General features: G+C 38.6%; 2 protein-coding genes across 5 annotated transcripts in view; one reads left to right on the top strand and one right to left on the bottom strand.

The window, feature by feature from the left end:
• Positions 1-9,265, top strand: part of LOC136836955 (uncharacterized) — a 14,835-nt gene extending 5,570 nt beyond the window's left edge. The window contains exons 2-7 of the mRNA XM_067101481.1: positions 1,632-1,831; positions 2,774-2,986; positions 3,621-4,718; positions 6,198-6,385; positions 6,782-7,109; positions 7,305-9,265. Of these exons, the coding sequence (XP_066957582.1) occupies positions 1,744-1,831; positions 2,774-2,986; positions 3,621-4,718; positions 6,198-6,385; positions 6,782-7,109; positions 7,305-8,023 (2,634 nt within the window). The 5' untranslated portion in view covers positions 1,632-1,743 and the 3' untranslated portion in view covers positions 8,024-9,265. The remainder of the gene's footprint in view (positions 1-1,631; positions 1,832-2,773; positions 2,987-3,620; positions 4,719-6,197; positions 6,386-6,781; positions 7,110-7,304) is intronic.
• LOC136836958 (pancreatic triacylglycerol lipase-like) overlaps positions 8,370-13,549 on the bottom strand; it is a 23,758-nt gene continuing 18,578 nt past the window's right edge. For all 4 annotated transcript variants that reach the window (XM_067101486.1, XM_067101485.1, XM_067101488.1 and 1 more), the window contains exons 8-12: positions 12,476-12,665; positions 11,871-12,133; positions 11,244-11,373; positions 9,673-9,861; positions 8,370-9,122 (exon numbers count right to left, since the gene is read on the bottom strand). In XM_067101486.1, the coding sequence (XP_066957587.1) occupies positions 9,044-9,122; positions 9,673-9,861; positions 11,244-11,373; positions 11,871-12,133; positions 12,476-12,665 (851 nt within the window). In that variant the 3' untranslated portion in view covers positions 8,370-9,043. The remainder of the gene's footprint in view (positions 9,123-9,672; positions 9,862-11,243; positions 11,374-11,870; positions 12,134-12,475; positions 12,666-13,549) is intronic.

The following is a 13,549-nucleotide window of genomic DNA, read 5'->3' as shown; positions in this document are numbered from 1 at the left end:
ATATATATATATATATATATATATATATATATATATATATATATATATATATATACTGTATATATATAAAGATAGAAAGAGAGAGAGAAAACGTTGTGACGAACAACATAAAAAAGAGAAAAGAAAGAGCAATGGAAAAACTCCAAATGCCAGAAAGAAGCAGTGGGAGAACATTCACCCAAGATTCCATCCGTGGGTCCTTGTGTAAGCCGCTGGCGGGCATTATTTAACACCGTGCAGGGGAGTGACCCCAGAGAGAACCTTAGCAGGTAAGTGCACCAATAATTCGCTTCTGAGGAGGAAATCCATCAGGCTTCTTTCGGCGTTGTCCTTCACAATGGCGCTTCTGCGTTGATAAATGGCTGTCACTCTTTCGGTGGAAGTCCGCAGCCCAACACTGAGGTAGTTTTCAAAGGCTCCCCATGATAAATGGTGGTCTTTTAGGGGTAGGGTGTTGGCTGCGGGGTGGGAAGGTTTTGGATAAAGAATCTACCCAGAGAAGCCTTTTCATTCATTCATATCTGTCAGTCTTTTTTGACATTTTTTTTTTTTGCAAGCCAACCACCTCATCTTGTTCAAGCTCGAAGAATCCAGAAAATTGAAGGAATAGTTACAAGAATCAGAGAGAGAGAGAGAGAGAGAGAGAGAGAGAGAGAGAGAGAGAGAGAGAGAGAGGTTCCAAAAGCTCTTGTTTTATTTTCGTAATAAGCAATTGTGCATTAATATTTGTGTTTTTTTCTTTATTAAGTAGCTGTTTCGCATAGTACGGTTTCAGTGAAAAATGACAATAATTACCGTCTCATATACAGTATATTATGTATATATATACATATATATATATATAAATATACATACATATATATATATATATATATATAAATATATATATATATATATATATATATATATATATATATATATAAATATACATATATATATATATATATATATATATATATATATATATATATATATATATATGTGTGTGTGTGTGTATATATAGATATATATATATATATATATATATATATATATATATATATATATATATATATTATATATATATATATATATATATATATATATATATATATATATATATATATATATATATAATATTTAAATACATATTTACGCTTACATCCGTGTGGATTTCTTCACCATTATTATTATTAATATTATTATTATTATTATTATTATTATTATTATTATTGTTATTATTATTATTATTATTATTATTATTATTATTATTTATTTAAATATATCAAAATGTTTACACTGAGCTGTCGAAAACCTGTTCAACCTGTTTTGTAACACTGAGTACACATTACTGCCTTATTCATCCTAAATGCATTATTAATAAGAATATAACACATGTGCAGCAGACAAAATTATTGCCGTGGATTTTTAAATATATTTATTTCTTAGTTCTTCCTACCTTTTCACAAATTAGGCATACAACAGTTTTCCATATTATTCATACAAGAGAGAGTCAGTCACTAAAACAATAACAACAAACATCACAAATTAGCTGCATTAGGCCGTTTGGTTCACATGGCACAAGGATCATTAATGAATGACGTACAATAATCGATTCCCTCTATTTGAGTCATGCCTCTTCAACCCAACAGATGACGCTGGCGCGTGAACGGCGCCGAGAGAAACCAAGTCTTCCAGTCTCCGAGTCAGATCCTGAATGTTGCTTTGCAGGGTCGACTGCCGGGTACATAGGCCTCCGGAACCATGCCCAAAATTCCCTATAGTTTTGATATCTTGCTGATACTCATAGCAACTGTTGGCATTTCCATGATGGGTGCCCAGACTGAAAAAGGTTAGTCATATTCATCCATTTTTATAAGTAGTCTGGTTGGTATTAGCGAAAAATAACGGGGACTTGGTGGAGATGTGGGCATTTTTACCCAGTTATTTCGCGTCATGTTTGTTAAATTTCGTAGTACCCTTTTTGATTCAAGTTTAATATGTTTCTTTATTATTATTATTATTATTATTATTATTATTATTATTATTATTATTATTATTATTATTATTTATAAAAATCTCATAATCACATGAGTCACAATGTAAGTTGTATACACACACAGACACACATATATATATTTATATATATAATATTTAAATACATATTCACACTTACATCTGTGTTGATTTCTTCACCATTATTATTATTATTATTATTATTATTATTATTATTATTATTATTATTATTATTATTATTATTATTATTATTATTATTATTATCTGTTAAATATATTGAAAATGTTTACACTGGGCTGTCGAAACCCTGTTCATCTAATAATAATAATAATAATAATAATAATAATAATAATAATAATAATAATAATAATAATAATAATAATAATAATAATAATAATAATAAGCAAAAATTAGCTTATTAATTGACCATAGTACCTGGTCCAATGTTAGGTATGCCATTTCAGAAAATATCAGTTCATTGGGTACTCCTCAATCTCAACAGTGGAACCACAGAGGCAAATTTACTAGCGCTATTTAGCATCTTGCTATCAACTTTTGCATGATTTTTCCTTCTATGGTTGGAAACACAAATCGTAAACATTCTTGAATGTTGGTCTACATAAGCACAGATATTCATAACCTCAATTTGGACTCTCTTAGGAAAAATGGGCTGTCTTGGATTTTGGCGTAAAAAACTGAAAGCAAGATGAGGCAATTTTTCCCTAAAAGTGAACCCTAATTTAAGTTTCTTCTAAAGATAAATTCTTCATCCCGAAAGGTCTAACGAAGGGAGAGTTCCCCCACACGGCTGTCTACCTCCAGTCTGACGGGAGGCCCAGTCTGGAATCTAGGATAGTTTGGAAGGGGTCTCCTGTCCCCGCCTTGCGAGCTCTCACCTTATGTTTCCACGTCCGCCTCCTCCACACCAGGTCAGATACGATGCCTGTGATAAGTTACTCCGTCGAAAGCTTCCCAGACGAGTTTATGCTTTGTAAGTTTCTGGGATGTGGTGTTGGTATCTCTTAGAATCTCACCATCAAACTTTACTGCATGAATCTTGCGCGCTTTAGGCAGAACTGAACTTATGGCTGTTCTTGCCTGTGTGATGTAATTTTAACAATGTGTTGCCTCAATTCTGGATCATTATTTAAACTATAGAAAGTTGGGTTTTTTAATGCAAAGTTTCGTGACGATTTGTTGTGAAAAGCTGGAGATATGTTTGTGGGTCACTTTGGTAAGTAAGGGTTCTCATTGCTCATCAGATGTCTTATCCTTTCTGTGCTTAGGTCATCTTCAGTGGACCTCTGGGAACTTGAGAGTTGTTATTGGGGATTAGACGAAAGATTTTCATCATCACTTTTTTTTTTTAATAAGCATATCAGTAAATATTGCTGTTAAAAATACTGACAAAGGAATGTCGGGGTTACACCCTCCAAGAAACGGCTTATTGAATCAAAATGTTTTTTGATAGTAATCTCATACCTGAGCATCAAATTTACTCTCTTCTTGTTCTTGGTAATGTTAGAATGGGATTTTAAAGATGCTATTTTGGTTTTTCTGGCAAATTCATATTGCTCTTAAACACAAAGGAAAATAACATCAATTTTGCTCGCGTCTTATTTCAGATTTCGATTGGTCAAAGTCCTCTGTGGAAATGATCTGCTGCGGAGGTCACGGAAGAATCATCCATTATCCCAAAGAGGAGTTTTTGTTTCTACGGACCTGGATGCACCTGTGCTTGTCTATGGACCTTGAACAAGCGTCTTACACCTTGAGGATAAACTCCGACACTTACTACGGAAAACTGGAGTCAGTTGGTGACACTACTTTGGAAATTGCAGGTGGTGGGATACTCATGGCTGGACAAGAGCAAGACCTCTATGGTAGTGGCTTCAACATCGAGCAGACCTACGAAGGGCTACTTGCTGACTTATTCATCTCTGGAAAGGCCCTTGCAGATGACGTCCTGGTGGCTTTCACTGAATGTAACTTGCAAATGACGGAGGACGTGGTTGTTTCCTTCATGCACTTTGACGAAGAGTGGGAGGTTTTTGGTAGCACTCAGGTAGAGAAAATATCAGAAACAGAGGCATGCCGTGTTGTTTCTTCCAGGCACGTGATGTTTCCAGAAGTTCGGACTTTCGAAGAGTCGAAACAGCTGTGTCGAATGTTGAAAGGAAATATTGCCATACCTGAAAATGATGAAGACAATCAACTAATCACCAAAGTGTCCAGGAACTTTATCGAGAAATGTTCAGCTAACTGGGGCATGTATCTGTGGCTTGGCTTAAGACCTGAGCTGAGAGGTGGAGTTTTCCAATACGTCAACATCTATACCAATGAAACAGCCTCTTACACCAATTTTCAAAAGGGTTACGACCGCCCCACCTCTGAATACCGCTGCGTATACATGGATTCTTATCAGATAGGCTTCTGGGGTGTTTATCCTTGCTCTTTCAAAACATGCACCGTCTGCACTTTCAAGGAAACTTCCCTTCTCAGGCTACGAGGACTGTGCCATGACTCTGCGGTCGACCACAAGTACCTGATCATCGGTCTCAGTGACAACAAACCAGTTTTTCACGGATTCACGAATTCCAGAATATTCTGGAGCAATAAAACGTGGGTGATAGAAAATTCTCTGGAAGCCAGTGTTAGAGGTACAATGGAAAGTACAGGTCCTATGCAGTATCCTTTTGGGCTTCATCGCTGGAACATAACAGGTTAGTTTGAAGAAATGAGATCTTGTTAGCTTAAATACAAAGATAGTGAAGCGGGACCAGACTGAGAGTACTTGGCTCTTGGGTCTACTTAGATTTTTCATACTATGTTTTGTTACGTGTAAACATTATCTTGTTAAAAATGTGGACAGTATTGATCAATGTCATTTTTAGGCAGGTCCTGTGTTTATTATCTACTGAAAGAGTTGGTTATATGTACTCAGTATTCATAATGATGTAAGGCTAGTTACAAACTCGAGCAAGAGAAGCAGTGAAAAATTCAGTTACAGATTTTAGATATTCATCTCAAACGTACATCTGTGCGGTATCAAACAGTGGGGTCAGTGGCGTTTTACAAATTCTTTTCTATGTCTGTATGAAAGTGCGATTAATTAATGTGTGGTCCACAACTGAAACGTAAAATGAAGAAAATAAGATATTGTTGGCTGGCTGTTATTGCATTTTCCTTAAAAGCCAAGAAAAAAAAAAGGCATATGAGCTGATATCTTGGGGGAAATAAAGTCATTTTCTGTTATCCAAATTACCGACTACTCAAGGAAATTAGGAAATTCTCCTTTTGAACTTTTTGATCGATTGATTGAAAATAGAATTTAGGCTAAAGGCCAAGCACTGGGACCAATGAGGTCATTCAGCGCTGAAACGGAAATTGACAGTAAAGGTTTGAAAGGTGTAACAGGAGGAAAACCTCGCAGTTGCACTATGAATCAGTTGTTAGGGGAGGGTGGACAGTGAGATAGAAGAAAGAGAATATGAACGGAGTTACAGCAAAAGGAAGGAAAGGGGTTGCAGCTAGGGGCCGAAGGCACGCCGCAAAGAACTTAAGAAATGCCGATACAGTGCCCCGCACGAGGTGCACTGACGGCACTACCTCCCTACGGGGTCGAACTTTCTGAGTGGAAAACCTCTCAATACCTCTTCCAAGTTCAGCTCCCTCAAAATATTTCAGTCACTATGTAATCAACAGCAATTACCTGGTTTAAGGAATGAATTATGCAGGAAGAGAGCAGCGTTGCCGCCTTGACCACACTCAGTGTGGGTGAGCAACTAAAGGTCAGTGTTGCCGGTGCAATTGCATCCGCATCACTTGTCTCCGTAATTGTCAAAGTTGACTATCAGCAGGAGATGGGTATTCGATTCGACTTTACAAATCTTGATACATCTTTAAACCTCTATTATTTAAGGATTAAATTAAAGAATTATATTCCCTATATATTCTATTTATGGTAGTTTTTTTCATTATCAAGGCTTAATTACAAAATTTTAAGCAGTGTTATAAAGTGTGCTTTATTTACAAAGAAAGATGTAGTTGTAGTCAGCGTGGCCACAGAAAGATGCCAGATATCGCTATTTGACGATGTTATCAGACGAAAAACCACCAAACACACATAGATTTACACTAGTATGGTAACTGTGAATACACAAGCTCAGACAACATAAGCATTTGATCTTCTCTGCATTCAGGAGACAGATGCCCTCCGGCCGATCCTGTCCTCCTCCTCCTCACGGCGTGTCGTTCTGACCAGTACACCTGCAACGACGGAACCTGCATTCAGAAGATGCAGAGGTGCGACTTGGCAGTCAACTGTCCTGACAAGAGTGATGAGACAAACTGCTCGGCTGTTATCGTTCCTGATGATTACATACGAGAGGTACGAAAGGTCCTCAAGGGATTGTTGTTGTTATTATTATTATTATTATTATTATAGACCATTTCTCTTAGAGGAGTGACTCCCAAAGGTGTTCACCGTTTCTTTTATGGGATCAGGCTCTACAGCCAAGTACAGAGACAATGTATTTTTTACATCAGCAAAGTGTAAGATGGTTTTTCAGGAAATGGATTAATTTTGTTATTCCTAGTGGGACAGATCTCAGGTACCAAGTTGTTCTTATAAGTAGTATTTAATCTTTATGCTTTACAGGTTTATATTACAAAGGCGTTGGAAATTACATTATTAGATTTCCACGTTCTTGGGTAAGAGGTTAGAGGTTAATGAATTTTCCAGACTCCTCTCTGAAAAGAAGTAATACTATTCTCTGTTCTGCAGGTACCACCAGCTCGTATTGACAGCGAGCCAGCCCGCATCTTCCTCTTCGTCTCCATTATGTCCATACAGCCCATAGACACCCTGGGCATGAAGATGACCTTTGATGCAAATGTGACCCTCATGTGGAGGGACAACCGCCTGGACATGTTGAGCCTCAACTATGCGGAGACCCTCAACGTCATCAGGAGTGGAGAACGCATCTGGCAGCCAGACTTCCTCTTCGAGGATTACACGGGAAGTGAGGCGGATACCATCCTCAGATGGCAGACCTTCGTGGCTGTCATGCACTCCGGGCCATTGCCCGATGATGTCACAAGGGTTAAAGAAGGTGAGTTTTTGGGGTTTTTGCTTCCCTATTACTCATTGTTATGTTTTCCTTTAACCTGAGTCAAGGAGAGTGTTTTTAATGGATTCTTACAGTACAATTTGAATCTTCCATCACAAATGGCTAGATTGACAGACTTGATTTACCAGTTCACTTTACATTCTGTAGGTAAAGCATCTTCACCTTGAATTTTTGCAGATGAAATATACCCTGGCTCGAACAATTCCCTGAAACTTACCCAAACTTTCAACGTCAGAGTCTCGTGTCAGATGAATTTTGTTAACTACCCATTTGATACCCAGCGTTGCCACTTCAAAATCCGAATGAAGTATTTCACTCAAGATTTGGTCGCTTTCAAGACTTCCAACGATGTGGTCGAGTTCCGGGGGTCTGAAAATTTGGGAGAGTACAAGGTCGAGTCTCTGAAAATGGAAGATGCCGAATGGTACAACTACAGTGGCCGCAAGATCGTCATCAGCATGGACAACTTATCGGGATTCCACATCAGCAGCACCTATGTCCCAACCTTCCTGATGGTGGTCATTTCGTACTCGACTCTTTACTTCGACCTGAACGACTTCAACGATCGCATCATGGTCTCGCTGACTGCTCTGCTGGTTCTGGCAACACTGTTCACGCAGATTTCGGAGATCACCCCAAAGACCTCTTACCTGAAGCTCCTCGACGTGTGGTTCGTGGTCACCATCTTCATCAGCTTCTCCATCATCATTATTTTAGTGGTTATAAACCACCTGAATATGCAAGAGGCCAGAGAAAGAGTGGCGCCCATCAAAATGAAGAGGTTTCTTTATCCAGTGCCAGAGAGGAGCCGCAAAGTGAACGCCTTCTGCCAGGTGGCCATTCCTTCCATCCTCATCGCTCTTATCATTGTGTACATCATCTTCTCAACTTCGTAAGTAGCTACTTGGATTCTGGGGTTATCAACTTAACAAACACGCAGAAAAAAGTCGGTTCATCCGGGGGTATAATGTTCATGATATCAAATTTACTGCATAGAGGGTAATGTGCGAAGAAAGAAAAGAAACTGAATTATTGTGTAGTCTAACTGGTCTGAAAACAACATATTTTAAACTATCTTAATTCACCGTTTTTCACAGCTTGAAAATTTTACTGAAAGATTCCAGTGATTTGTTATTTTCTGTGATATATTTTAACAACAACTTACACAGCACGATGACAAAGTAAACCACACTTCCAGAGCGGGAGGCACTCGACGAGGTGTTGCTGATGACAAACCATTAGTACCAAGCTATTCGACATTTTTATTTCATAGAAAAAACTTGACATTACAAGAGACTTGTACAAAAAATAGCAAACGATGTACTAGAGCAATACAATTCAATACAATGTATATTTGTAGAACAGAGTCATATCGAACAAGAGTTTTGAATAAACATATCACCTTCAGTATCACAATGAACATGTATACTGTATCAGAGTTTGTGATCATTTTCAGAACACTGTGTTCGTTTGGTATAGAACAGAGGCTTACTTAACAACCAACGCGGCTTGGTAGGTCGTCTAAATCTCAAATCCGGGGCTTAACATTTCACCAATTTAGTAACAATATCATACAAATGATCTCTCGGTGATGTTTACACAAGCACAAATTTAGCCTTGCCAACACTATTAGCTACTTGACACTGAAACTGGTGGCAAGATGATGAAAGATTAAAGAGAAAAAAGTGTCGTTAGACGCCAACAGCTCCTTGTGTCATATAACAACATAGGCCTATGTCACACACTGTAAGTCACCATTTGCAGCGCGTGATTTCATGCCAGCGTTTGAAAATTTGGTAAGCCTTGGGTACAAACGTCCTAGAATTTATATACGTCACGATATCTGAGGGCTATAACAGGTGAAAACGTAGTACGTGAATAGAGTCGTCTCGAACTGCTCGTGTAAACTAGCTTTTCTAAGGGCATCGCGTATCAGCAAACAGTACGTGAGACTCTCCAGCTTGCATTTTGGAGCCGCAGAATTCGAAACTCGTGCTGGAAAACAAGACAATGAAAGACATTACCGAATGCAATGAAAATAAAGACACTGTGCAGTCATTTAACCTGTAGAAAAAAATGTATTATGGAAAATCCTGTCTATTAAAATTTAAATGATTCTGATAAAATGTCTGAATGTATTTCTCAGCTTTATATTTGTGTATATTTGACACAGATCCACATTCTTTTTATCAAGACCCTACCGAAATATCATATTGAAACAGCTGCTCGGTAAATGTTCAATTTTAGTTATCAGCTTTTAACGAGCCTTATGCAATTTTTATTTTCTATTAAAATCATGGCCTAAGTTTGTGCCGTGTTGGTAGCGAAAACATCCTTTGACAATATGACCATCATATACAAACCTTGTACCCTTTCCTAGCCCAGGCCTGGGGCAAAAGGAAAAGAAAAATGGAAGGAAGAAAGTTACAAGCGATAGGCCTACTTTAAAAAAAAATGAAGGTTTGTAAGAGTCAGGAAAGGTTGGAAACAGGAGGAATGTGATTCAACAATGGCGTCTGCCAAACACAGACAAGTTATTCCTTACGTCACTCCGGTCGACAGCTCGTCGACGACGAAGGATTCGACGTAGAGCGCGGGAGGGCTGAACCTGAAAATGAGAGCGTGGAGGAGACCCTGGTCCTCCTCGTAGTCGACTTGTAGGGCGTTCAGAGGACCCAGGTGAGAGGCGAACCCGACCCAAGACTGGCGTCCGCCGGGTTCGATGAATGCGGGTCTGGAAGAGAGGACAGAGAATAAGGTTTATAGGGTTCTGTTTCCTTTTGACGTAGGTTTAAAAGCTTGGGTTCTTCACCGTGAGGTTCGGTGAACCTTGAGTTTTTATTTTTTTATTCGACAGTGGGAGTAAGGTGCGTTCGTTCTATATGTTAGGATTTATCCTTTATTCATGTCTATTCTACATTCAGTGTCAGTGTATATTGCTATTCAGTGGGGGTAAAATGGTCGAAAATTACAAAGTAATCCTTCTGGTACCCTTTAGATTGAATTAAATATAGAATTTAGGCCAAAGGCCATGGACTGATGAGGTCATTCAGCGCTGAAACGGAAATTGACAGTAAAAAGGTTTGAAAGGTGTAACAGGAGGAAAACATCGCAGTTGCACTATGAATCAATTGTGAGGAGAAGTGGAAAGTAGATGGAAGAAAGAGAATACGAAAGAAGGTACAGTAAAAGGAACAAAAGGGGTTGCAGCTCGGGGCCGAAGGCACGCTGCAAAGAACCTGAAATAATGCCTACAGTGCACCGCATGAGATGCACTGACGGCACTACCCCTCTACGGGAAGTTACCCTTAAGATAACAGAACAATTCCGAACTAGCAATTAGTGACTGACAATAAAAAAAGCTGTTTGTACACAATGTGAATTGAGTAGTTGAGGATTGATTGATTTACGTGAACTGGCGACGCACAGACAGTAGATAAGAACATTGAATTAATCTTATTTCCTGATGATTACTGATCCAATGACGATGATTAGTTTGAAACAAAAAGGTGCAATGGTACTTCCAGTCACCTTTGCTCCAATTGTTCTGCTTTATTTCTTAACGCTCGTACCAGACTGCAAAGGTTTGTGGCAAGTTTTAATAACAATGAAACCTTACTCTGTTATCCCATCTAGAATAATAATAATAATAATAATAATAATAATAATAATAATAATAATAATAATAATAATAATAATAATAAACTTTCTCAGCAAAGGACACTAGACCTATCCTCATTGCCTGAAAAGTAAACAAATCGTTTATTCACTTGTATCTGGAATCAAATATAGAGTTTAGGCTAAACGCCAAGCGCTGCGACCTTTGAGGTTATTCAGCGCTGGAAAGGAAATTGAGAGTAGGTAGGTTTGAAAGGTGTAACAGGAGGAATCCTCGCAGTTGGAAGAAATATATGAACGGAGGAACAGTAAAAGCAATGAAAGGGGTTGCAGCTAGGTGGCCAAAGGGACGCTGCAAAGAATCTTTAGTAATGCCTACAGTGCATCGTGTGAAGCACACTGTCTGCACTACCCAGTCGACTATGGCGTACCGTAATCAGAGTATATAAAGCCTTTCAGCACTAATAGCAGTCTCATAAAAACAATTGCTAGACTTACTTCTCAGCGGGAGGGATGACGTGCTCTCCATTTTGGCCTCTCAGCTTGAGAGTGAATCTTGCCACATCGCCCCCACTCAGCTGTGACTCGAGTGTGTCTGATGTGACTATGGTCACGCGGTATTGCTCGGCTAAAAAGAAAATCACAGCCATCTTACATTTACGCTTGTTAAAAGCGTGCATAGAAGTGTTTTATAATGTTATCAGCAGAAATGTGATTTTTACGTCCATTAGTTACTTGCTTTCTCTTCTATAAACCGAAGAAATATATACATTTTTCATTTCTAAAATATAAACCGTACAGCGACCTTGTATCGGTATTAAATGATTTAAATGGCGTCACTTATGCAAAAAGTAATATATTTATTGTTCTGAGTATTTATTAATAAATGACCAAGTTTAGTATTTCCGTACTTTGGTTAAGGTCTATCTGTAATATATCGTTTTTCAGAATGCCGACATTTTCATAATTGGCCCTTTTCCGTTACAAAATTGACCAAATACACAGGCGTTGTCATGCAGCTAAGCTACGCCTGCATTTACTCTGCCATCTGCTCTCTCTTGTGTTAAAACATAATAATAATCATTATTAATAATAATAATAGTGAAAAAGATGGGAATCACTTACCACAAAACGGAGATCTTGGGTTTGTCCCTAAATAGATTTTAATGGACGATTCCTCAGAGTCTGTCGTTGTGTGGGCGTCATCCTCCGAGTTCCTGTCAGTTTCAGCCTTGTTTTCTTGTCTACCGTTTGCAGGGAGCTGCTTTCGACCGTCTAGGGATTTCGCATGGAAGCCCATTGTTGAACATTGGCCGTTGGGACAGCCCCAACACAATCCCTGGGTAAATTGTTCCCAGGAATCGCACTGGACTCCCAAAAATTGGCATCTGGAATGGGAACATTAATAAGTTACTCATTCTCAAGGTTTTGGTAGAACAAGTTATGCCAAGAGTTGATATGCAGTTTTCAGTGACATGTTTTAATTAAATATTTTGATGAGTTGTGGTAAGGCTTTACGTCCATAACGCTACTTCTTCAAATTTGTATTTGGGAAAATATACAAAGCAGTGTTGAATTAAAGTTTAAGTAGAAAAAATAACAGATATGAACGATGTTGAGACACTTTCTAGGCCTACGTCATTGGTTACCTTCAGCCCCATAGTTTTCAGGGGAAAATTTTTCGACCAAATTCGATGAAATATAAATAAATAAAAGAACGGAATAATTACTTGGATAAAACAGACTCGGTGAAGAATGCGTGAGATCTCTGATGATTGCACCCTATGTACGAGAAGACACCATCAGCCAAGCTCTTTTTCTCCTCTGCGCGTGCGTGGGCGGAGGTGATGCAACCTGCTTGCTTGAACCCGCCGTTTGGATAATAGTCCAGATGACCAACAGGGTCTGGGAGCCCCAGCTCTGTATAAAAATCGAAAGATTAAAGTTTCATAGTTCCCAAAATGGCCTCTATTGTCATTTCAAGGTTATTGGAATTTTTTAGATTATATGATTTATGAAATTTAGGCTGCCAAGCCAAGTCGTGGCCTCGTGGGACACTTTCGGCCATTCAGGTCTTAAGACAGTAAAAGGAGGGAGTTGCAGTGGTCGGGCGGCAAGATAGAGAGATCCAGAAAATATATAAGATGAAGAACAAGATTCTAAAGGTGGAATTGGGAGAAAAACCCAACAGCTGCACTAAGAAGTGACAGTTATAGAGGTGTAGGAAGCAAGACTGAAGAAAGGGAGCGGGAATGAAAGTAAAGTTAAAAGGCCAAAAAGTGGATGCAGCTATAAGTCGAAGCCCGAAGGGACGCTGCAAACCCCCTCTATTAATGCTTACAGTGCGCCACGTGAAGTACACTGACGACACTATAATTCTTCTAACCTCTACGGGGTTTAGCAGACTATAGAAGCATCACTTTCTCAGTGTCTTGATTAAATTTGTTTTTTACGTTCATTTATGGATCACTAGGGTTCTAGACTCATAAGGCCATTGCAGATAAAAAAAAAAGGTAAGCTGCAATTTAAGCGTAGAATGCGGACCTAATTATATAATTTATCTGAGGTGAATTTCAAAATCCGAACAATCAACCATTCTTAAAAGAAGCTTCAGGCAAATATGTCAGATTTCGAAGCTAGACATTCCATTGTAAATTACCACCTACGTGCTTTTTCCCCTTTAACCTCCGTACAGACCCTCTCAAGGGAATCCTCTCCTGAAATATACAGGTGGTGTGTTTATTTTGAGTCTGTTTATTGTTTCTCCCTTCAAGAGTCTTAAGCACAAGCACTCGAGACGACTC

The sequence above is a fragment of the Macrobrachium rosenbergii genome, chromosome 57, assembly GCF_040412425.1.
Source record: "Macrobrachium rosenbergii isolate ZJJX-2024 chromosome 57, ASM4041242v1, whole genome shotgun sequence".
NCBI lineage: Eukaryota > Metazoa > Arthropoda > Malacostraca > Decapoda > Palaemonidae > Macrobrachium > Macrobrachium rosenbergii.
The sequence above is the reverse complement of the archived record's forward strand: the minus strand, read 5'-3'. Positions and strand labels throughout refer to the sequence as shown.